This window comes from Mesoplodon mirus (genome assembly GCF_964341445.2).
Source record: "Mesoplodon mirus genome assembly, chromosome: X".
In the NCBI taxonomy this organism is placed as follows: Eukaryota; Metazoa; Chordata; class Mammalia; order Artiodactyla; family Ziphiidae; genus Mesoplodon; species Mesoplodon mirus.
The window spans coordinates 115,943,620-115,969,185 of NC_138981.1; the positions used below are offsets into that span (position 1 = coordinate 115,943,620).

Genomic DNA, 25,566 nt, shown 5'->3' on the forward strand with positions numbered 1-25,566 from the left:
GCTTGGGGGGAAATCTGGAGGATGGAAGTTCCAGACTAAACTACAAAGTCACTTGCCCGTGTAGGTCTACTCAGGGCAATCAAGAGACTCCGGGTGGGGAAGTACGACACCGTGATGTCCCAGTCGCGGCCACCAAACCGCACATAAAACACTTCTGTCTCACTGACTCACCTATTCTCTCCGTCTCCAAACCTCTGTCTGAGTGTATTTTAAAAGTCTGACAGCTTCTTGGCAAGCTGTGCAGGTGCAGCTTCTGCACACTGTTGTGGATCTCCTGGGACAGGATGGTCGGCAGCTGCTCCAACGCCAGCAGCGCCAGGACCTGCTCCATGGTGCGCATCTCAAGCCAAAGCCACCCAGCCGTGGCAAAGCTCCAGAAGCCGCCTGAGGGTTTCTGGGGGACCAGCGGCAGAACACATAGAAGCGCAGATGACATGCTTTCAAGCTGGGCCTCCCATGGCTCCAGGCGCAGAAACTACTCTGCTATCACAAGGAGGACTCCTTTTTGCTCCTGGGAGTTGGGGTCAAACGCAGACCACCTTGGCCTGGAAACCACCTGCGACAGCTGGCGAAGGCGCCTGGCTCCTCATCCAACAATACACAGAATCCGCAGGAGTTGGCGTACCCCTGGGGCCACTCAGTCCATGAGCCCAACTCCAACCCAGGCGCAGCAGATTCATGTGTCTTGGCCTCTGTAGGCTCGCGACAGCGGGGCGCCTGCCCCAGGTCTCGCTTCCACCGGAGCCTCTGGGAGGCACAATCCCAGGCAGCTCTTTCTTCTCTGTCTTGGACCAACACTAAACTTTGGCGTCCAAAGACACACACACTCACAAACTAGCTCGGGACGAATGTGAGGACATCTCCAGAATGACATCATCGCCTCTGGCCTGGCCACAACTCACAGCTGACCACCCAGAAGGGAAAATTTAACTCCGGGGGCGGGACCTGCGGACGACCAATTGGAAGACAAGAGGAGGGGCCATTTGGGCTAACCTAAAGACCCAAGAGCCCTCTGGTGGCGGCCGAAAGCAGAGAGGAATGCACGGGGTAGTTTCGTCGAAGCTCGGTGCTTTAGGAGAAGAAAATACAAAGGTAGCTAGGCCACTGTGACCTGGGAGCGGACGATCAGAGTCATTATCCCCAGAAAAGTTTATTGAAATGCAAATTCTCGAGTTCATGCGAGATCCAATGAGTACGGGTGTCGGGGTAGAGCGCAGAAATCTGAATTTTTAAGATTCTTGCAAAAAAATTCTTCCTAAAAAGAGAGGTTTGAGAATCACTGATACAGTCATAACAGATTTAAGGATGTCCCCAGTCGCTCCGGTTACTCTAGGGCTGACGGGAGAGAAGCCCTCACTAGGATCTAGAACTGGAGCACGCCCCACCCAGTCCCCGGGAATCTAGAGTCGCTTAAGACCGGAAATGGGATCGCTTCCAAAAGCGGCCTCAGGCCGAGGGGAGACCAAGGAAACTCCCAGCCTCTCCCGCGTCAGCATCCTTAGGGGCCGAGATCTTTAGGCGAGTGGCGTGTAGCCTGCCGGGGGTTGTAGTCCGCAGCGCGGCCGCGCGCCTGCGCCCTGGGCAGCTGCCCCCGGTGAGCCTGGGAGAGCCGTGGGCGCTGAGGCGGTGAGTCCCGGAGCGGTCAGAGGGCGTGGCCGTCCCTGGGGCGCGGGCGCGGGGAGCGGGGCTCCCTTCCCGCTCGGGCTGCGCTAACCGGCCACTTCCAGCCCCGGTCCGGGTGCGGGCATGGGAAGGAGCGACGGGCGGCGGGCCCCTGTCCGGCCCGGGTCCCCGCCGCCGCTCCCTGCGACCCGGCCGGGCCTTCCCGGGCTTCTCCGGGGCGGGGAGCGCCCCTCTGGGCGGCGGGACATCCTCCCCGGGGAGCACGCTCGGGCCGCGCCGCGGCCCCCCGATTTTAAGCCGCCTTTTAGGCTTGTCCCCCTATCCTTTCCCCGAGTGCCCTCTCTTTACACCCTTCTTCATCCACGGGCCCTGTGGGCTGGCTTCATTCAGGAGGCTTTGAGGAGAAGCCATCAGCCCCGGGGTGGAGTGAAGTTTTCATCCGGAAGGTCCAACGGGGAGAAAGCCGGAGGGTCAAGTCCCTGGTCGGCGTGGTGGAAGGTTGGGGACCGTCCGAGGAGGGTTGCCCAGCTGTGAGGCTGGAGCGCATTCAAGGCGGGTCCATAGCCCAGACCAGCACGGTCCCTGGATGCCCTCCAGCGACGGTTAGGTGCCTTGGCGGGGTGGGGTGGGAGGAAATAGAAGCTTCCTAGGAAATGAGCTTTCCTGAGCGCTTCCTCTGTGCCAGGCACACTGCTGTTCCTTTCCCTGCGCTGGGATCCGCCTCAGGAACTTCTATGAAAGAGATGCCGTGATTATGTCGTGTTAGCGACAGAAGCCCTGGGCGTCAGGGTCTCCGAGCTAGCATGTTATCACGAGATGGGTCTGCCGCTGAAGCCCAGGCTGCCATCAAGATAACGGTGCTATGGGGGCAGTGTCCATCTGGGCTGACTGGGGGGGGGATCACGAGCATAGTTTTCCTTGTCCCACCACTCCAAGGAGGAGGACAGGTACATGAGGCATCCTGGCAAATGCAGACAGAGTGCAGCCACAGCACACGGGGCGGTGGGGGGAGTGGGCACCGGTGCTGAGACCTGTGGGGACATGTACGCGACGGCCTCCGTGACCTCAGAGACTGCACTCAGAGAACATGTGGATGTTTGGGACGTGAGCAGTGCAGGAGTCTGTAGATTCCAACCTCCTCCCCACTTCCCTGTGGCGTTTACTGTGTGACTTGGGACAAAGTTATTCCGTCCTCCTCAGCCTCACCTCAGTCCCCTCATCTGTAATCAGGGCACAGTACCAGAGCCCACCTTCTAACGTTGGGTGAGCGCTGAATGAACCAATGCGTGTGGGAGGCTTAGAACAGTAGCTGGCACAAGGCGTGATGAATGTGACAGATGTTCTTGGTTATTAATGTAGACCCGATTCTTGCTGGCCTGCCCTGTTGCCATGTGTTTTGCTCATGAGAAAGTCATTTAGAGTGCTGTTTCAGGATGAGGGTCACGGTGATGTTGCCTGAGCTATGCATAACCTCCAGTGGAGAGGAATGAGGGACTGATTGGTGGTTTGCTGTCTTTGCAAGGCATGGCCCTAGCCAAGATGCCCATGGTTGAAGGTGACTAAGGGTTACTTAAAGGTAGATGGACTTTCATGGTTCTTCACCATTGTACGTATTGCTCCTCCATTTCTTCTGTGGCCTAGCTATATTCAGAAACACAAGATATTTGAAATTAGTCTGGGAGTGCGTTTAAAGGCCACTAAATCTGTAGGGGTTCACTGGGTCCATGGAATTGTAGAGCAGAGGTGTCCAATAGAACTTTCTTCAAAGATGTCTCTTTTTAAAGATTTTTATTGGGGTATAGTCAATTAACCATGTTGTGTTAGGTTCATGTGTACAGCAAAGTGAATCTGTTATACATATATCCACTCTTTCTTTAGATTCTTTTCCCATATAGACCATTACAGAGTACTGAATAGAGTTCTCTGTGCTATACAGTAGGTCCTTATTAGTTATCTATTTTATATATAGTAGTGTGTATGTGTCAATCCCAATCTTCCAGTTTATCCCTCCCCCACCCCTTAGCCCCTGGTAACCGTAAGTTTATTTTCTACATCTGTAACTGTATTTCTGTTTTGTCCATAAGTTCATTTGTAGCCTTTTTTTAGATTCCACATATAAGCGATATCATATATTTGTCTTTGTCTGACTTACTTCACTAAGTATGACAACCTCTAGGTCCATCAATGTTGCTGCAGATGGCATTATTTCATCCTTTTTTATAGTTGAGTAATTTTCCATTGTGTATATGTACCACACAAAGATGTCTCTTGAGCACTTGAAATGTGGCTAGTATGAATGAGAAATTGAATTTTTAGTTTTAATTAATTTAAACTTCCAAATGGGACTATTTTATTTTTACTGAGGTGTAGTTAATTTACAATGTTGTATTAGTTTCAAATATACAGCAAAGTGGTTCAGATATATATGTATTGGGCCGGCCAAAAAGTTTGTTCGGTTTTAAGTGAAAATAAAAGACACATTTTTCATTTTCACGAGAAACCTTATGGAACAACGTCTTCACTAACCAAACGAACTTTTTGGCCAACCCAATATGTACATAAATGTGTGTGTGTGTGTATATATATATATATATACACACACACACACATATATGTGTATATATATATATATATATATATATATATATATATATATATATGTTCTTTTTCAGATTCTTTTTCCATTATAGGTTAGTATAAGATATTGAGTATAGTTCCCTGTGCTGTACAGTAGGTCCTTGTTGTTTACTTATTTTATATATAGTAGTGTGTATCTGTTGATCCCAAACTCCTAATTTATCTCTCCCCCGACCCACATGGGACTATCGAATGCCATATTGGATAGCACAGTTCTAGAGAATCCATGGATGGTCTTGAAGATTTTGTAAACTTTTTGAAATTGAATGCAGAATTTGCTGTGACGTGTATCTTTCTAGAAATTGTCCATGACTTTCATCAGATTCTCAAAATCCCCCAAAAGATTATGATCTGCTTCTTTAGGGCTTTGGAGAAAAGTAAGCAAGTTAAGGGAGGTAAGTCTGCCGTCTGGTAACCACTGCTGTTTCTCCTTTCTCACTTTGTCCCGTCCTCAGCTTGTAGGTGGCTCTGCCCAGAGGATAACACAGAGAAAGAAATTGGAATCTGCTGCTTCGGGACCCAGATAAATTGTACAGTGCTGGAAGGTGGCGATGGCTGTGGCCCTGGGTTGTGCAATCCAGGCCTCCTTGAATCAGGGCTCGGTGTTTCAAGAGTATGATACCGACTGTGAGGTCTTCCGCCAGCGCTTCCGGCAGTTCCAGTACAAAGAAGCATCTGGGCCTCATGAAGCTTTCAACAAACTCTGGGAGCTCTGCTGTCAATGGCTGAAGCCAAAGATGCGTTCTAAGGAGCAAATCTTGGAGCTGCTGGTGTTGGAGCAATTCCTAACGATTCTGCCCACAGAGATAGAGACCTGGGTGAGGGAACATTGCCCGGAGAACAGAGAAAGAGTTGTGTCACTGATAGAAGACTTACAGAGAGAACTTGAGATACCAGAGCAGCAGGTGAGAAAAGAGGTTGGGATCTTGGGAATTAGACCAAAAGAAGTAGCAGAGGCAGCTGGGACTGGATCAGACATTCTGTCTGGTGCCTCAGGATTTCCCTGCAGGACTTTCCATTTTTTCCTTCTGCTGGAATTGGCATATGTTTCAGTGATTCTCAACTATTAAACCCAACTCCACTTCTATAACAGATATTTAGTAATGTCCCCTTTACTGTGCTAAAATGAAATTTATAGATAATATAACCTCCTTACATACACCGAATTAGAAAAAAAATCAATATAATAAGTGCTCTATGGGCCAAATATTGGACAAAGCCTGTTTTTATACAACCCATGAGCTAGTAATGGTTGCTATCTTTTTGAAGAGTGGTTTAAAAAAAAAAGAAGAGACAACAGACCAATACTACCCCCAAAGCCTAGAATATTTACTGTCTGTCTCTTTACGAGAAAATTTTGCCAACCCTGAGTCAAGTAGACTCTAGAAGGAATATAAAGGAAAAGGAATGTGATTTCTTATGAATTAATAAGCATGTGAGCATGCACATATTTGGGCTTGACTGCACCAAAACTTCAGGAGGTTGTCATTTGCTTGAATCTATGCACAGATACGTTGGGAAGGCGACAGGCAGAACTTCTGACTGATGTGATACAGCTCAAACTCTGTGAGTGGTGTTGCTGTTAGTCATAAGATTTCTCAAAGTGGCAAACAACTCTTGGTCAGTCCAAACAATAAGTAGTATAGTCTTCATTTGATTTCCAAAGTAATGCTTTCCTAGAGCATTCACGTCATGCTAAAATATGCAAAAATATTTTGTGTTTATATGACCAACAGGGTGAGGTCCTTGACAGGTTCTTTTTACCTACATGAAAGTTTGAGGGAACATTCCTTAATTGTTTGGGAGGTAGAACAATTCTGCCCTGTGAATTATTGGGTTGGCCAAAAAGTTCGTTCTGGTTTTTCCATAAGATGTTACAGCAAAACCCGAACGAACATTTTGGCCAGCCAAATATATAGACTCCCACCTCTGGCTCATTACATTCTGATAGCCACCACCTGCCATCATAGGCAAAATGCCCCATGGGGGCGGTGGCGCTGGCCTCTGTTCAGAACCATCCAGTGAAAGCCATAGCTGAGCACGGGCAGAATCTTTGGGAGAAGAAAGTGTTTGTTGGTGGGCATTAGGGGCACTTCTGCCTGGTGTGTTGATGGGGTCAACTCTCCTTGGAGTCATCCAAGGTTCCCTGTCCCCCTAGGATAGAATGAATTTATGGTTTCCCTTCCTTTCTCCATCTTCTTGGCTTAGCTTACCATATAGATTTTATCTTTGTATGGTCTAGTCTTGCACCCCCCAGAACAGTAGCCACTAGCCAGGTGTGGCTCTGGAGCACTTGCAATGTGGCTAGTCCAAATCGAGACGTGCTGTAAGTATAACATGCACAGCACATTCCAAAAACTTAGTATGAAACAAAAGTCGGTGTAATATCTCGTAACAATTGTTTATATTGATTACATTCTGAAATTATGATATTTTAGATATATTGGGTTAAATACTGTGTGTTATTAAGATCAACTTTACCTATTTCATTTTTTGTTTCATATGGCTGCTGGTACATTTAAAAGGACATGGGTGGCTTGCATTATATTGCTACTGGGCAGGGCTGGTCTGGACTTCAGTGACGGTTCTGGCATTTCCCCCAGCTCGATAGGCAGGAAATGCTCTTGGAAGAACTGGCACCAGTGGGAATGGCACACATACCGCCAAACATCCACCTGGAGCCACCCCCACTCCAAGTAATGGGACCTGCCCCGGAGGTCCCAGTGGCAGAGGCGTGGATCCCACAGGCAGGGCCGCAGGAGCTGAGCTTCGGTGCTGCTGGGGAAGGCCAGCCCTTTCTGGACCCTGGTAAGGCAAGGGTTTTGTTTCCTTTCTTTGGTTTCCATTTTGAGAGCTCAAGAGCTCTCCAGGGTTGAGGTTGCTTAGAATACTGATTACCTGATGGAAACAGGCCACTCTGATCAAGAGTAGAAGGAGGAGGGACCTCCCTGGCGGTCCAGTGGTTAAGACTTTGCCTTCCAAATGCAGGGAGTGTGGGTTTGACCCCTGGTCAGGGAGCTAAGATCCAAATGCAGGGAGTGTGGGTTCGATCCCTGGTCAGGGAGCTAAGACCCCACCGGCTCTGTGGACAAAAAAAACAAAACATAAAACAGAAGCAACATTGTAACAAATTCAGTAAAGACTTTAAAAATGGTCCACATCAAAAAAATCAAAAAATAAAAAAAGAATAGAAGGACGAAATATCTCTCTGGGAATAGCTGGGCACAAAGCACCTTCGATCGAATGGGATTGAAAACCCCTTAAGCTAATGACCCTGCTCAGGAAGTCTATTTTTCTCTTTTCAATTTTTTTTTTTTTTTTTTTTTTTTTTTTTGCGGTACGCGGGCCTCTCACTGCTGTGGCCTCTCCCGTTGCGGAGCACAGGCTCCAGATGCACAGGCTCAGTGGCCATGGCTCACGGGCCCAGCCACTCTGCGGCATGTGGGATCCTCCCAGACTGGGGCACGAACCCATATCCCCTGCATCGGCAGGCGGACTCTCAACCACTGCGCCACCAGGGAAGCCCTCAATTTTTTTTTACTGTGGTAAAATACCCACGACCTAGGATTTGCCACCTTAACCACTTTTATGTGTACAGTTCAGTGGTATTGAATACATTTATAATTTTGTGGAGCCATTACCAATATCCATCTCCATAACTACTTTCATCTTGTAAAACTGAAACTCTAGACCCATTTAAACAATAACTCCCCATTTTTACATTCCACCACTGCCCCCCGCCCCTGGCAACCACCATTCACCTTTCTGGTTCAATGAATTTGACTACTCTGTGTACCTCATATAAATGAAATCATACAGTATTTATCGTTTTGTGACTGGCTTATTTCACTTAGCATAATGTCCTCAGGGTTCAGAATTTCCATCCTTTTAATGGCTGAATAATAATCCTTTGTATGTATGTATCACATTTAGCTTATCCATTTTCCATAAATATATACTTGGTTTGCTTCTACATCTTAGCTTTTGTGAATAATGCTTCTGTGAACATGGGTGTAAAAATATCTGTTTGAGACCCTGCTTTTACTTCTTTTGGGTATATAACCAGAAGTGAAATTGCTGGATCATACGGCATCTCTAGTTTTAATTTTTTGAGGCACTTCCATTCTGTTTTCCACAGAGACTGTACCGTTTTATGTTCCCACCAACTGTGCACAAGGTTTCCAATTTCTCCACATCTTCACCAACACCTGTTATTTTTTTTTTTGATAGTAGCATTCCTAATGGGTTTGAGGTGATATCTCATTGTAGTTTTGATTTGCATTTCCCAAATGATTAGTGATGTTGAGCATCTTTTCATGTGCTTATTGACCATTTGTAAATCTTCCTTGGAGAATGTCTAATCAGGTCCTTTGCACATTTTTGATTTTTTTGGAGTTGTTGTTGAATTTTAGAGTTCTCTATATATGCTGGATTTCCATCCTTTATCAGGTATATGATTTGCAAATATTTTTCCCATTCAGTGGGTTGCCGCCCTGGGGTCTCTAGTACACAAGACAGATAATCAGTCCCAGGCACCTTGGAGCTTCAGCTCCTATGGATGATTCAGATATGAAAATATGACTGTAAAATGATGTATTGGAGGGAGTAGGATGCTATGGGAGCTCATAGGATTGCCACCTAACCAGCTTTTGGCAGAGAGGGAAGGCATCCCTGAGGAAGGGGGATCCGGGTAGACACCTACAAGATGAATTGCAGTAAGCCTGCTGAGTGGTGGAAGTGAGGAGGGGAGAGGGCTTTGGACAGAATGGGCAGCCTATGCAAAGGCTCAGAGGGGTAGAGAGCATGGCATATTTGAAGACTTCCTGCTGCAGTGTGAGGGCGCAGAGGAGAAGCAGAGGAGCCAGGGTTGCACTGAAGAGGCTGGAGAGAGAAGCAGGGTCCTGGATCTTGAAAAACTTTGTCAGCCTTGTTGAGAAGATATGCTTTATTACCAGGACAGTGGGGAACCACTGGATGTTCTTAAGTAAGGCAGGGATATACACAGATTTGCATTTAGAAGGTTACTCTGGCTACAGTAAGAGAGGGGAGACTGGAAACAGCTATCCTGCAATCATCCACCTTAGAGAGGATGATTTTCTGGACTAAGATTGTGTCGGTGGTGGTAGAGAGAAAAAGACCAATTTGAAAGATAGGTAAGAAATAGAAATTATGGGACTTGGTGATTGACTGGGTGTTGGATGAGGAAGAAAAAGAGGTTAAGGATGGTATCCAGGATTCTGGCCAGTGAACTGGGAAGATTGATAATATTATTCACTGACACAGAGAACAGAAGAAGAGGATCAGATTTGGTGAGTCAATGTGCGTTTAGATTGGACCATGTTGACCATGTGGAGTTTGAGGTGTTTGTGGGTCTCTAGATATTTTAAAATAAAGGTGACAAAGAAGAAAAACTGACAACTACATATATGTATATTATGGTCAAAGCAGAACTATATAATATTGTCACTTACATTCCAATCTTTACATTGCCTATAGTTTATAGTCTGTCTAAAAGTTCTAAAAAATCTGTAATTTTATACGTATGCCAGCAACACATAGTAAAACTTAGCTAGAAATATTTAATGATAAATGTTTTTGCACATGCACTCTCATTCCCCATGTTAATTTGCTCTTCTTAGCAACAGTCCCAGGTACAAAGCTCACAGACGATGCCGAACAGCAATGTTGCCCTTGATTGTAATACTTTACTCTTTAAAGCACGGGAATGTCCAGTGTGTTCAACAAGGAAGAGATAGAATGAATTAAACAAGTAAAATATACCAATTTGGAGGAGAGGAAACTACCCCTTTTTCATCACTGTTAAAGTGATATATTATGCTTTGCAAAATGATGCAAGACTTATTGTTCCATAATTTAAAGATTGCTTATACTTTTACTGTTTTTTTTAAATGAAAACATCTTTGGTATATTACATGAAGCACATCATATTGTAGGCTGAGTGAAAAGCACAGGATGCTGGCAGAATAGAAGAAATTTCAAAGTAATGGAAGAGGTCAGTTTATTTTATATTAAAGTTTAGAATGTATTCCCTGTTAGCAAAACATTAAGTTGTTGGGTATATATAAAATGGAAAAGAATATATGTATATACACACATATATTCACCTAATGATATTCATTTAATGTGAATACAGAGGGGGGTGGGAAGAGAGAATAAGAGAGAAAGAGGGAAAAGAACTTAAGTAGAAAATATAAAGAGGTCTAAGAAATACATAAGCTTTAAAAAATCCCTTATTTGAATTTAAGCCAGACATGCCAGATGTTAGAGATAGGCAAAAATATTAGAATGTCTGCAATAAGAAAGAAAAGATGTGCTGGTCCTAAAAATATAAAGTATACCATGCTTATCTTTGAAAGTCTGGAGTTCAAAATTAGTACACCAAATTTAGAACAATTTTCATTTGCCAAAGCCTCAGGTTTTTTAAATTTAACTGCATGAGCTTACACTAGGAAATTGTATGCAAAATGTCAAAGGTCTCATCTTTTTGGTGATGCAGGATATGAGAGATGAAAATTTAAAGTAAAATGTAGGGTAAAAAATGCTGTCCGCAAAGCAACAAAAGAGTCTTGTAACTTAAATTTCTTCAGATTATTCTATTATATTAAATGATGTATCATTAGCTAATATCCAGCCCTAACAATAGTAATGATATTTCTTGGTACAGTGGAGACTTTATGACACAATGTTTGAAAATGGGGCTTAATGAAGTCATTCCCTGAGCCTGGGATGGGGGGAACATTCATCAATCAAGCACCTTCTTTGTTAACCTCAAGTTGCCTTTTCCCTCTTTGTATTAGATAGCTTTTGCTGAATAACAAGTTACCCCCCAAAATTTAGTAACTTAAAAGAAAAAGCACTTATCACTTCACAGTTTCTGAGAGTCAGGAATTTGGGAGTGGTTGACAGGGTGTTTCTGGCTCAGAGCTGCTCATGTAGTTGCTGTCAAGATGTCAGCAGGGGCTGGCAGGAGACCTCAGTTCCCTGCTAAGCAATCTTCTCCATAGGCTGCCTGAGTGTCCTCACAACACGGCAGAATATTTCCCCCAGAGCAAACGAATCAAGAGAAAGCAAGGAGGATGCCACAATGTTTTTGATGAACTAGTCACACACCATCACTTCTACCATATTCTATTCATTAGAAGAGAGTCACTAACTCCAACCCACACTTAAGGGGAAGAAAATTAAACTCCACCACTTGAAGGGAAAAATATCAAAGAATTTGGAGCTATATTTTAAAACAACTATGCACCTATGCTTCCCTGTCCCTACTAGCCTTTTACTTTATACTTCAGTTTTTTAGGTCAGAAAGTAGTTTTTAAATTGAAGTGTAGTTGATTTACAATACTGTATTAGTTTCAGGTGTACAACATAGTGATTCAGTATTTTTATAGACTATACTCCATTTAAAGTTATACAATATTGGCTATATTCCCTGTGCTGTACATTATATCCTTGTATCTTTTTTTCTTTTTCTGCAGTCAGTTTTTCTTGAGTAAATTTCTTCAGTTAATTAGGTCAAATAAAATATACCCATGATGAGTCTCTTGGCTATAACCATGAGGTGAGTTTAACATCCTGGACAACACATTATCATCACTTGGAAACTAAGGTTCTAGACTATAGTCTAAAAGCCGGAAGCAATGGTTGAATTTAAGGTAATAGGCTTTGGTTTCTATTTGTAGGACCCTCTTATTTTATACCAACTTACTAGCAATTGATGTTTCTTCTATTGCTGTAAAACCACTCATGCAATGGTAATAGCAGCTACACAGACTAGTCTGCATTGAGGGTGAAGAGAAGAGCCCCCTGACAGAAGTAGAAATTAGAGCCTGCTTTCTGACTGCCATTCAACATTGATTCAAAGCCCTGGAGCCAAGCTATAAAATATACAGTGAGCATCCATGTGTATATGCAGGTGTCAATAGGCTAAATTTCTAGAAGTGGGGTTGATTGGTTAATGGGTATTTAAAACTTTAATAGATATTGTCAAATTGTCCTCCAAAATTGTTGTACCAATTTATTCTCCCACCACAGCATATGAGAGTGCCAAATTCTCCTTGCCTTCACTTATTCTGTATCATCAAAGTGTTTGATCTTTGCTGTATAAAAGTCATAACTGTTATCACCATGTTAGCAGATAGAAGGAGGGCTGATATCTGTGAAAACCTTTTCAATAAGTGTCCAATTCATTCAGCATCTGTGATGGTATTCTATGGAGTGTATAAGAGTAGAGGATAGGAACTAACGTCAGAAGGGTGGAAGATGGGTCAAGGAATGGTCAGTGGCCTCCGCTGACATGGGTCATGAGCATAGGTTGGGAAATGCAAACTGGTTATAGTGTCAGGAGCAGGGCTCTGAGAGTCCAGGAAGTGGAGGCTGAGTGCACCAGAGGCACAAGGATCTGCATGTTACGTAGGATGTAGGACGACAAGGTGAGTGGGGGGCGAGGTTGGTAGATAATTAAGAAGTTCATCCAAGAAGAAGCTCAAGTATGAGCACATGTTCTCTGTATCCAGAGATGGTGTAAGGTGCAAAGTTAGGTTATTAAGATTTTTCTTCCTTTCTAATATAGGCATTCATAGCTATAAATTTCCCTCTAAGCACTGGTTTTACAGTCCTAAGTTTTCATTTTCATTTCATTTCCATTTACCTCAAAATACTTCTAATTTCCCTTTTAATTTCTTCTTTGACTGATTGGTTACTTAGGAGTATGTTGTTCAATTTTGAAACATTTGTGAAGTTCCCAGTTTTCCTTCTGTTATTTATTTATAATTTCATTCCATTTTGGTGGGAGAATATACTTTATAATTGTGGTCCTTTAACATTTTTTATAAATTTTTATTCATTTATTTATTTTTATTTTGGGGCTGCATTGGGTCTTCTTTGCTGCGCACGGGCTTCCTCTAGTTGTGGCGAGTGGGGGCAACTCTTCATTGTGGTGTGCGGACTTACTGCGGTGGTTTCTCTTGTTGTGGAGCACGGGCTCTAGGTGCATGGACTTCAGTAGTTGTGGCACATGGGCTTCAGTAGTTGTGGCACGCAGGCTGTAGAGCGCAGGCTCAGTAGTTGTGGTGCACGGGCTTAGTAGCTCCACAGCATGTGCGTACTTCCCGAACCAGGGCTTGAACCCGTGTCCCCTGCATTGGCAGGCGGATTCTTAACCACTGCACCACCAAAGAAGTCCCCTTTAACATTTTTGAACATTTTTTTATGGTATAGTATCTCAACTGTCCTGTAGAATTTTCTCTGTGCACTTGAGAAGCATGTATGTTCTGCTGTTGTTGGTTGAAGTGTTCTATAAATGTCTGTGATGTTTAGTTGGTTTATGGTAATTTTTAAGTCTTCTGTTGTTGATCATCTGCCTAAATTTCCTATCCAATAGTGCAAGGAGATATTGACGTCTCCAACTATTACTATTCAATTGCCTATTTCTTTTACTATTTCTGTCCATTTTTTCTTCATGTATTTTGGTATTCTGTTATTAAGTGCATGTGTGGTTATAATTGTTACATCTTCCTGATGGATTGATTCTTTTATCATTATAAAATGATTCTCTTTATCTCTAATAACATTTTTGTTTTAATGTCTATTTTGTCTGATATTAATATAGTCATTCTAGCTGTCTTGTGGTTACCACTTGCATGATATATATTTTTCCATTCTTTTACATTCAATCAATTTGTATCTTTGAATCTGAAGTGTGTCTCCTTAGACAGCATATAGTTGGATTTTTTAAAATCCAGTCTGAAAATCTCTGCCTTTTGATCGAGTTGTTTAATTCATACCATTTAATCTTATTTTTGATATGGTTAGATTTATATCTGCTATTTTACTTTTTGGTTTTGTATGTGTCTCATATCTTTTTTGCTCCTCTATCCCTCACTTACTGCTTTCTTTGACACTAAGTAAGTATTTTGAATGTAACATTTATGTACTTTAATGAATTTTCACTATTTTTAAAGTTATTTCCTTAGTGGTTACTCTAGGAATTATTATGTGTATCTTAACTTACATAATCGGCTTCGGATTTATACTAACAATGTCAGTGAGCTATAGAAATATTTCTCCTATGTAACTCTATTCCCTCTTTCCCCTTTTGGGGTGTTACTATCATACATATTATATCAAAAATGTTACAAACTCAACAATATCTTGTTATAGTTATTACTTTATATAATTTTAAGACTTTTAAAGGAGCTGGGAGAAGAAAGGAAAACAAGTATATGTTATAGCTTCTGTTATATTAACATTATTTATCATTTCTGATTTTCTTCATTTTTCCTGTGGATTCAAGTTACTAAATGGAGTCATTTCTTTAGCCCAGTACAGCGTTCTCCTACCCACTCCATTTGTGCTGTTATTGGCAAATATAACACATTTCTATATGTTATTTGCCCAACAATATACTACATACATACTGTTTTATATAATTGCTTTTAAAATCTTTTAAGACAAGAAACAGAAATTTGTATTTGTACTATCTTTTATAATTAAATAATTACCCTTACTTGTGCCCTTTGTTTTTCCATGTGGATTCAGGTACTGTTTGGGATCACTTGCTTTCAGACTAAGGAACTTCCTTTAGTGTTTCATGTTAGGCAAGTGTGCTACCAATGAATTCTCATCAGTTTTTGTTTATCAGAAATGTTATTTCATATTCATTTTCAAAAGATGGCATTTCTGGATATAAGATTCTTGGTTGACAGTTTTTATTTTTCTTTGAACACTTTGAATATATTATCCCACTGTCTTCTGGCCTCTTGTTGTTTCTGATGAGAACTCAGCTTTTAATCTTGCTAGGGTTCCCTTGTAAGTGGCAAGTCATTTTTCATTTGCTGTCTTTCAAGGTTTTTTCCTCTTTTTGGCTTTTAGGATTTTTACTCTGATATGTCTGTAGATCTCTTTGTAGTTATTGTACATGGAATTTATTGAGCTTCCTAGGTGTGTATATTGATATTTTTAAATACATTTGGGGAGTTTGGGGCCATTATTTCTTTGAATATTTTTTCGGCTCCTTTCTCTCACTCTTCTCCTTCTGGTTCTCTCATTATATATTGGTTGGTGCACTTAATGGTGCCCCACTTTTCTCTGAGACTCCATTCATGTTTCTTCATTCTTTTCTGCCTCTGTTCTTTTCATAGCATAACCTCTATTGATCTGTCTTCGAGTTCAGCAATTCTTCTGACAGTTCACATGTACTCTTGAGCCACTGTAGTGAATTTTTCATTTCAGTCATTGTACTTTTCAACTCCATAACTACCACTTGATTCTGTTGTCAAACCCAAGTTTTTGTGCCTGGCACACAGTGAGGCCAAACAAACAGAAATGTCGGAGTTTGGAGCAAAGAAAGGTTTATTGCAGGGCCAAGCAAGGAGAACAGGTGGCTCATACCTAAAAGACCTGAACTCCCTGATGGGTTTCAGGGAAGAGTTTTTAAAGGCAGCATTTGGAGTGAGGGCTGCAGGGTGCATGACTTTCTTCTGATTGGTTGGTAGTGAGGTAGCAGAGTGATGTTTCAGGAATCTCAGTCATCAACTTTCTGACCAGTCTGGGGTCTCAGAAGGTAGCTACCATCCTCCACCTGGGTGGGGAACCTTAGCTCCTGCAGAACAACTCAAAGATATGTATCAGATTATTTTATACACACACACACACACACACACACACACACACACACACACACACATATGTATATCTCCCTTGAGGAGGAACTAGGACTCTGTTTACTGAACTATTGTTTCTTGACTGCTTTTCCTTTGTTTCTGCATTCCCTCACTTCCCTAATTAGTAACTGCTTGAATTTGCTCTTTGGAAGTCAGGGAAGGCCTAGGAGACTAAAGCCTTTTTCTACAAACAAGAAATGGAGGACACAGAGAGTTCTGCTTGGTTTCAGTCCACCCTTTGCATTGATACTCCTCAATCCTGAAGGGAACAGGTGCCAGACAAGAAAGGGAATAAAATTTTGGATAGAGAGGTTAATCATAAATTCAGCAGAGGAACTCAGTTTTAGGGGGACCTTGTTTCAATTATTTTTTAATAATTTCTATCTATTTATCAATATTTTTTAAATTTAATTATTTATTTATTTTGGGGCTGCGTTGGGTCTTCATTGCTGTGCATGGGTTTTCTCTAGTTGTAGCGAGCAGGGCCTACTCTTTGTTGCGGTGTGTGGGCTTCTCATTGTGGTGGCTTCTCTTGTTGCGGAGCACGGGCTCTAGGCCCACAGGCTTCAGTAGTTGTGGCTCACGGGCTCTAGAGTGCGGGCTCAGTAGTTGTGGCGCACGGGCTTAGTTGCTCCACAGCATGTGGGATCTTCCTGGACCAGGGCTTGAACCTGTGTCCCCTGCATTGGCAGGCAGATTCTTATCTACTGCGCCACCAGGGAAGTCCCTATTTATCAATATTCTCTATTTGATTTGATGTAGTGTCATCATAATTTACTGTACTTCTTTAATCATGGTTTCCTTTAGTCCTTGAAACATATTCATAATGGCTACTTTGAAGTCTGTTAAATTAGATATCTAGTCACTTTCATAGGCAGATTCTGTTGCCTGCTTTTTTTTTTCCAGTGTAGGGGTCATACTTTCCTGTCCACATACATGTCTTGTTTTTTGTTGGAAACTGGACATTTTAGATTACATACTGTAGCAACTGTGTGTCCTTCTTCCCACTCTCCAGAGTTTATTTATTTGGTGAGTGGCTGGATTATTTTAGTGAACTCTAGTTCACCCTGCAATATTAAGCATTTGATATTGCCCTCATGGAGCACTTGGGTGTGCACATAGTCACCCTGGAATGACAGTAGTTTTTGCAGGGCTGTCTTTGGCTGTCTCTTGCCCTGACAAGCCCCAGCTATTAATTGCCAGCTAATTGCTCTATTGCATTCAACAATGACCTGGAGCATAAATTGCTCTGTAGACTAATTCAATCAAATTCAGATACCTTAGATGGGCTAGTTCCTGAGGTCAGTTTTTGAGATTTGTTCTGATCCCAGGAGGGCTCCTCCCAGCTGTCTCTTTCCCCAGTTCTCTTCTGAAAACTAGTCAGCCTACAGTTTAGTGAGTATATACAATAAATCTATCACTCTTTCCAATTGCCTTTCATTACAGCCTCCACTCTTTTTGAGAGTATCCTTAGGCTTGAACGTCTCCTCTCTCTTGGAAATGAAGTCAGTTTCTTTGAGAAGACTTTAGGAGCTACCTCTTTTAAGGCCTGCTTGTCCTCCCAGGCCAAATCTCTGATGTATTGCTCTGGAGCTGGAGGTGGGGACAATAATGTGCTTATCTCCGAGTCACATTGCCACTTTAGGAGCTGAGCACTAAGTCTGAACCTCAGGTCTTCTTGACTTGCCTCTCCAGGCAAGAAACCACTGCCTTACAATCACAGTTGCCTTACAAAACCACAACTGCCTTGCAAGGGCAATCAGGGCCCTAGTATTCTCAGCAATACTACACCCAAGGTAGATAGATCCTCTATCCCACCAGTGGAGACTGAGTAGATGAAAGGAGCCCTCACCTCTCAGCCACAGTGGCCTGGAATTTAGACTCAACAGTAGATAGCTAAGGGTAGGGTGACAAATGCTGGGGTCCTGCCCCTCCCAGGAAGATATCCCTCTGAATGGGAGCTGGGGGAAAGAGTGCCCCAGGCTCTTGGCTATGCCAGTCTGTAGTGGAGCTGGGAGAGGGACTAAAGAGAACAGTTTTGGTTTAAATACGTAAGACTCTTGCTGTTCTCTGTAAATTTTAGCAGATTTTTCAAAATATTGGGCTGGCCAAGAAGTTTGTTCAGGTTCTTCTGTAACATCTTATGGAAAAACCCGAATGAACTTTTTGGCCAACCCAATAGGTGTTTTCTAATTTTCTAGACTTTGAACGTTTCTTTGTTATTTTTAGTAATTTTCACCAGTTTCACCAGGAAATAGGTCTGCAAAGCTCCTCATGGTATCGTGTTGGAAGTCTGTCTCCGTCCCTGCATTTAGATTATAAATTAGTGTTTCACACCTAGGCCTTTGCTACTCTCTCTGCTTATTTCAAGTTTCAGTTTGCTCCTACTTTTATGTAATTGCAGCTTTCCTTTGATCTATGACCTCCATTTTTATTTGACCTCGGTCTCATTACCCTCTCATCCTATTCTTAGCTTTGAAATCCAAATAAAAACAATATAGTGAATTTAAACAATTTTATTTGTAATGCATTTTTGTTTCTTAATCTTAAAAGGTCCTTTTTTTCCATGAAAATATAAAATAAGGTATTTTAGTCCACTTCCTATGTTTTGATATGTTTTAAATTTTAAAGTTTCATCAAATTAACTTGCTGATATTAGTTTAATGATGCTAATATTTAAACATCATGCTGCATTTTGATCTCAGATGAGCCACTTCCAACCCAAACTTGATGGCAGACTAGTTAACTTGGCCAGAGCAGAGGAAGGCGAGGAAGGGGCGTGGAGAGAGGATGGGAGTCAGAGTGGCTCTCCTCAGTGAGGAGAGGGTGGTAGGGCACAGCAGAGCACTGAGTGTAGAAACTTCTCTGGTTGTCCTTAGCTTGACAGTGAGAAACACCCTTTGATGGTTACTTGGGTTAATTTCAAGAGGATCCACTTCTAGTCTTCAGCTGAAACAAGCATAAAGACTGCTTTTCTGGTTGCTAACCCAGTCCGTTTCCATTATAATTTGAAAATCTCAACTGAAATTATTCCAGTAAGCAGTTGTATAACTTCTGGCTTTACCTCTCTCTCTTTACGTAGTACTCAATATCAGCATTTCTCAGTTTTAATGTGCCAAAACTTTATGAAGATTTACTTCATATTTTGGCTGTAATCTAAATAAATCTATTATCAAAATAGATACAGTAGCAATTTATTGTATTGATTTCTGCACAGAATTGATTTACTCCCTTTCCATAGGTTAGAAGAGAATAGCCTTGTTTTGTTCTTGTCTTAAAGAAAAAAAAGACTCTTGCAAGAGATTCCAGATGACATAATAGTAGTTGAGGAGGAAGTAGATATTAAGGGCCATATGTCTAAGATATCAGCCTGAACTCTGGAAAAATCTTTGATGACCTAAACTATTATGCTTCTCATCTTTCTTCTGGCCAGGATATCCAATACCAAAACTCGATGTGAGCTTTCCATTGGAGCATAGAGAAGAGGCATGGGTGAAGGAACTACAAGATTCCAAAGAAATTAAGCAATTACTCGATTCCAAGCTAGGTAAGTAATCATTCATTGATAACACAGAAGAAAGAAAGAAAAATATCAACTTTGAACAAGGTAAAGAGTTTTGGATTCTATTGTACTTAATAATGTCTCTATTTCTACCAGTGGTTTAATATAACTCTTCATTTTCCCTCATGTTCTTTTCAATGTGGGACACAGTGACATCTGCATTGTTTCTTCTCTCAGGTTTTGAGATCGGGATAGAAAATGAAGAAGCTACTTCAGAAAAACAGAAAAAAATGGAGAATATGTATCCATTTATTGTTACTTTAGAGGGGAATGCTCTTCATGGCCCCATTTTGCAAAAAGACTATGTACAGTTAGAAAATCAATGGGAAACCCCCCCAGAGGATTTACAGAGAGATTTAACAAAACTTGTAGAGCATCAGAACCCCTCAGCAGGAGAGAAACCTGAGAGCTCCAACTTGGAAGAACCCCTCAACCCTAGACCCCATAAGAAAAAGAGTCCAGGAGACAAACCTCACCGATGTTCTCAGTGTGGGAAGTGTTTTGCTCGGAAGTCACAGCTTACAGGGCACCAGAGAATTCATTCAGGAGAGGAACCTCATAAGTGCCCTGAATGTGGAAAAAGATTCCTTCGTAGTTCAGACCTTTACAGACACCAACGACTTCATACTGGGGAGAGACCCTATGAATGCACGGTGTGTAAAAAGCGATTCACTCGGCGGTCACACCTAATAGGGCACCAGAGAACCCATTCTGAAGAAGAAACATATAAATGCCTTGAGTGTGGGAAAAGCTTTTGTCATGGATCAAGTCTTAAAAGACATCTGAAAACCCATTCAGGTGAGAAACCTCATAGATGTCATAATTGTGGGAAAAGTTTTAGTAGGCTGACAGCTCTTACTTTGCACCAGAGAACTCACACTGAAGAGAGACCATTTAAATGTAATTACTGTGGGAAAAGCTTTAGACAGAGACCAAGCCTTGTTATTCATTTAAGAATTCATACAGGGGAGAAGCCATACAAGTGTAGTCATTGTTCTAAAAGCTTCAGACAGAGAGCAGGCCTTATTATGCACCAAGTCACTCACTTTAGAGGTCTTCTTTAAGGATTGTTAAAGGAAACAAGTCCTACAGAGATTGACAGTAACTCAAAAAACAAAATCTTAAACCTGCAGCATCCTGTTTGTCTTGGAAGAATTTTTTTGTTTGAGCTTATAAGAACAGCTTTTTTTTCTACTTTAAAAACCCATCTTCCAAGTCATATGAATTTTAGAGTATCTATCTACTCTTGCAGTTTTCCTAGATTTGATTTATTCTGTCTCTACAACTCTTATTTTTTTATTACATTGGAAAATTTTGTGAACCAAGCCAACCGTATCATAGATGTAAGCATAAAAATAATGGCAATCCTTTTCAGGGTAGGGTCAACATAATGGATAATCATATTTATCTGACATATCTATTATTGCAACACCATAATTATTCTGCTGTCATTATTAAAGGTGATTATATTAGTTTAAAGCTTTATATGTGTCCTAAGTGGCAAGAAAGGAGACAGTGTATTTTATGAAATAATGAAAATGTGTTAGGAACACATGGATGAAGATGATTTCATTTGCCTGGTATGAACTGGGTTCTTTCCATTGAAAATTTTATTTTTGAGGAAATTAGAATTTTAATCTTTACTTTTGAATTTTGCAAAGGTGGCTAGTCTGCTTAGTTGCAGCCTGGGGTGATGGATGCCGCTTAGAGCTGAGTATTGATTTGATGATTTATTTTGTTCCCAGAATAAGTCAGCTCTTTGTGGAAGAACCCATTTGACAGTTGAAGCTATACACGTGGAATCTAATTTAATTTAGATTGACTGAGGAACCAGTGTCCATTGCTTTTCACTCTCCTTTGCTATCCAGCTATGTATCTCTCAGTGCTTTTAAATTTTACCCATCCTTTAATTCAGTGTCTCCCTAAGTGTGTGTCATAGAACACCTAGTTATACAAGATAGTCTGCAAATAAGTTTGGGAGTCACTTCCTGCTGTTTCTGCTTTGTAGATTCACAGCGCACATCAGCATATAAGAATTCTGAGAGGTCCTCTGGTAAAGGCGGAAAAAGCATCTCTTTTGGCTCAGTGTTTTACAATCCTGTCTGAGCCCAGAACCCTTTTTCATGTATACCCAGTAATGAACCACAGAGCTAGTATTCTGCAAATATTCTTTGGAGCACACTGCCTTTAACAGATATTTCTATAGCTATCTGTATAGTCTGATTGTTCCCAAGCCTAGTTATCTCCAGTTGTCTCAAGGGTGTTATGAAAAACTCTTTAAACTTATATGTTTTTTATGTAACACACACACATTATTTAAGGAGGTGAAGGTCACTAATTCAGATATTTATACATTGCTCAGTGATCCACAGCCTCTTTGAATTTTACTTATAATCTCACACACACACATTGCTACTTATATAAATGTTCTCATATAATAGTGGTAATGACTCAAGTTCCTATATCAAGGGAAGAACTCTCTTTGTCAGTTAAAGCTGTTAATACATGAAAATATTCATTCAGCCTAGTTCCTTGTTGTAAAATACAAGAAATAGGACATTCAAGTATTTCCCCTTTATGAGGATACCAGTCATCCTTTCCTTAAACTAGAATTACGGAAAGTATATTTTTTTCTATTCCATTGAAGTTCTTGGAAGTGATATTTAATATAAGCATTTTGGGGGTATCTACTATGTGCCTAACTAGTCCTGTTCTAGGCTTAATGAAAACTAGTAAAGAAATTAATTCCTAAAGAGTTTATAATATCTTTAGTTAAACAAGAGTTGGGAAACAAATGGAGAGCAATGCAAGAGAGTTTGTAGTTAAGTGCCAAATCATATCAAGTGCTAGAGCCAGGGTGTGTCTTTCATTTTTGTCATCTAGGTCCCAGTATGATGCTGCTATAAGTTTGGGGTTAAAATTGAGATCCCAGTAGCAATAAACATGGAACATGGGAGGAGTCTGAATGTAGAGGTGAATAATACCGAATGTAATGGCTTCTCTTTTCTCTCTTGTGGAATTGCATTCAAACCAGGACAGTGCCTTAGAATGGATGTGCCCAACTGCTCTGTATCTATGCAATATTTTAATAAAGTGGAAATGTATGTGCCCTTCCTGCTTCAATCACATTAACTAATTGTTTGAACAGCTTAGAGATGCTTCCCTGAGCAGTGGCAACAAGCACCATGATGGACTCCTGCCCCCAACCTCAGCTGGAATCACTTTACTCCCTGCAACCATGGTGCTGGGTTTATGTATCAGTTTTAGCATTGAATACAATCAATTTGGCTAGTAGTGTTAGTTGCAATCATAATATGAGCTGTATCATCTATATCATAAACACACATGACTGGATTTTACAGGGTAGAGAGCATCTATTATTCATTTCTTTGTCATAGTGTCTTGTATATAATAAGCACTAATAAATATTTGTGGCATTGAATCAAGAATTATGTGAAATAGTCCTTGGAAACATATCATAGTTAAAACATCGTGTGGATGTGCCTAATTATACTTCTGAGCATTTCAAAAAGATAAGGGCAAAATACAGTACATAACTCCTAAGTATTACGAGTGGCAAAACACAGTACCCATCTCATAAGTACTATGAAGATTAAATGAAATATATTTTTTCAGGCCTTACACAGTGTACACTTTCAATAAATATCCAGCATATCATATCTTAAGTATTTGTTGTTTAATGATAAAAGCATTTAAGGCTATGGATTTTCCTCTAAATATGTCTTTAGTCACGTTCCGTACATTTTATATATAATGCTTCTATTAGCCAGGATTCTCCAGAGAAACAGGTAGGATGGGTAGATGGATATATATATACACACACATACATATACATGTGTGTATGTATTTATATATATATATATATATAATTCGATTAATTATAGAACTTCACTCATACAGTTATGAAGATTGACACATCCCATAATCTGCCGTCTGCAAGCTGGGGGACCAGGAAAGCTGGTGGTGTAATTCGGTCCAGGTCCGAAGATGTAAGAACCAGGAGAGCCAATGGTTTAACTCCCAGTCCAAGGCCAAAAGCCTGAGAATGGGGGAATGGGGGGAGAGCTGCAGGTGTAGGTCCCTGAGTCTAAAAGCCAGAGATAGATAACTAATGAGAACCTACTGTATAGCACAGGGAACTCTACTCAGTGCTCTGTGGTGACCTAAATGGGAAGAAAATCCAAAAAAGAGGGGATATATGTATACGTATAACTGATTCACTTTGCTGTACAGCAGAAACTAACAACACTGTAAAGCAATGATACTCCAATAAAAATTTAAAAAGTAAATAAAAGCCAGAGAACCAGGAGCTCCAATGTTCAAGGGTAGGAAAAGATGGACATCCCAGCTGAAGAAGAGGACAAGGGAATTCGCCCTTCCTCTGCCTTTTTGTTCTATCCAGGCTCTCAATAGATTGGGTGATGCCTACCCATATCGGTGAGGGCAGAACTCTTTACTCAGTCACTGAATGAATGCACATCTCTTCCAAAAACACTCTCACAGACATGCCCAGAAATAATGTTTTACCAGCTATCTGGGAATCCTTTAGCCCAGTCAAGTTGGCACATAAACTTAACCATCACAGTGTTATTATTGATGACTTCAAAATGATTTATTATCACAGTTTTCATTATAATTCCTCTTTGACCCAAGAACTGTACAATATTGCCATTTTCCTCTTAATTTTTGGTTCTCCTTCCCTGTGATTAGAAACTGAGGTTCACTCTATTTCTACATTTAAAGTTCATTTAGGTTTTTTAAAAAGACACATATTTGACAAAATTTGCTAAGTATCCTAAAAACCCTAGAGAATCAGGATTCTATTTGTAAGGCACAAATTTAGAATACAGTCTTGGACCTCTAAATTACTTTAATGTCTTTGGCAATGCCCTTGGTGTTTGTGAAGAGACAGTAACTTAGAGGAGATTGCCTTGCTCCCCATTCGGCCTCCCTGCAATTTTGTACTCCCCATTCCCTTGGTAAGAGTTTTATTGGGTCCATTTTATGGATGTTACATGGCGATTGTTAACAGCTGTCCAGCTATCGAGGCTGGCCCTAAAAGCAGGAGGCTAAAAGACCTCGGAGAGACTTACCCTTTCCCAGCCAGGCTGAGAAAGCTCTTCCTTGGGATGTTACAGTGGTCTGTCCTGAAAGCAGCGAGAACCTGCGATGGGCACTTTGAGGTTTTTGCAACAGTGGCCCTCCTGAATAAGCAGGGATTGTTTCCCAGTGTGCTGGCGAGGTTGTCTAGGGAACATACAGGTGAATCAGTACCCAACTGGCTCACCATCAGGTGCGGGAACAGAGACATGAAGCTTTGCCCTCTTGCACCTGCATCACCATAACATTCTGAAAGGAAACAGTCTTAGGCACTTCCAGGAAACTGCATGCTCTTTCTTCCTGCAACCCTCCCTCATTTCTAGCCCAGTGTATAAAGTGAACATTTTTAAAAAGAACCAAGCTTACACTTAAGCCTTGGGCAGCTCCTGCTTCTTTTTGAGTCCTCTGTAACAGATATGGAACAGACGAGAAGACAGCTCATCTCTTAGTCTTTCTTCAGCATTAATAATCAGCTTAGTCCCCCATTTCTGGACATTTAACTACTGGGACTGGGGACGGGGGCGGTTAAGTTCTCTCCTCACCAAAGTGATGTGTAAGTTAGTCACTATCTAGTCTTTTTCAGCTTGCATTGTCAAACAGGACTTCTCAGAGGTCTAGCATGGCCTAAGTTCACATTTTTTAAGGATCAGAAGGTATTAAAATGTCATCTTTCCTCTGAGCGAGTGAAGCCCATCACAATCTCCAACATGATACACTGATTTTCAAAAACAAAATTTTATCTCCAAGGATTACCTGATTCATATATTAGAGAACCAGTTTACATTCAAAATATATATAACTCCTGAGTCACTGAAGAATTCCTCTAGCTGTTTATGAGACATGAACAGTGTTAGTAGTCCAGGTTGATTGTATGCAACCACTTACTGCTGCACTCAGAGTTCCCTTTCAACACAGCAATGATAAGTCTGTCCATGGTCT

The 25,566-nt window shown here is 41.4% G+C and overlaps 1 protein-coding gene across 5 annotated transcripts; it reads left to right on the forward strand.

Moving 5' to 3' along the window:
* Positions 1–1,564: 1,564 nt before the first annotated feature.
* ZNF449 (zinc finger protein 449) lies at positions 1,565–23,134 on the forward strand. 5 transcript variants are annotated; one of them, XM_082609176.1, is made up of 5 exons: positions 1,565–1,626; positions 4,716–5,165; positions 6,864–7,068; positions 19,378–19,491; positions 19,684–23,134. In XM_082609176.1, exons 2-5 carry the CDS (start codon positions 4,812–4,814, stop codon positions 20,568–20,570), a joined length of 1,560 nt encoding a protein of 519 aa, XP_082465302.1. In that variant the 5' UTR covers positions 1,565–1,626; positions 4,716–4,811; the 3' UTR covers positions 20,571–23,134. The 5 variants fall into 5 exon arrangements, with proteins under 5 accessions (XP_082465302.1, XP_082465305.1, XP_082465306.1 ...); XM_082609179.1 differs by lacking the exon at positions 1,565–1,626 and adding an exon at positions 2,209–2,225; XM_082609180.1 differs by lacking the exon at positions 1,565–1,626 and adding an exon at positions 2,407–2,480.
* Positions 23,135–25,566: the final 2,432 nt, after the last annotated feature.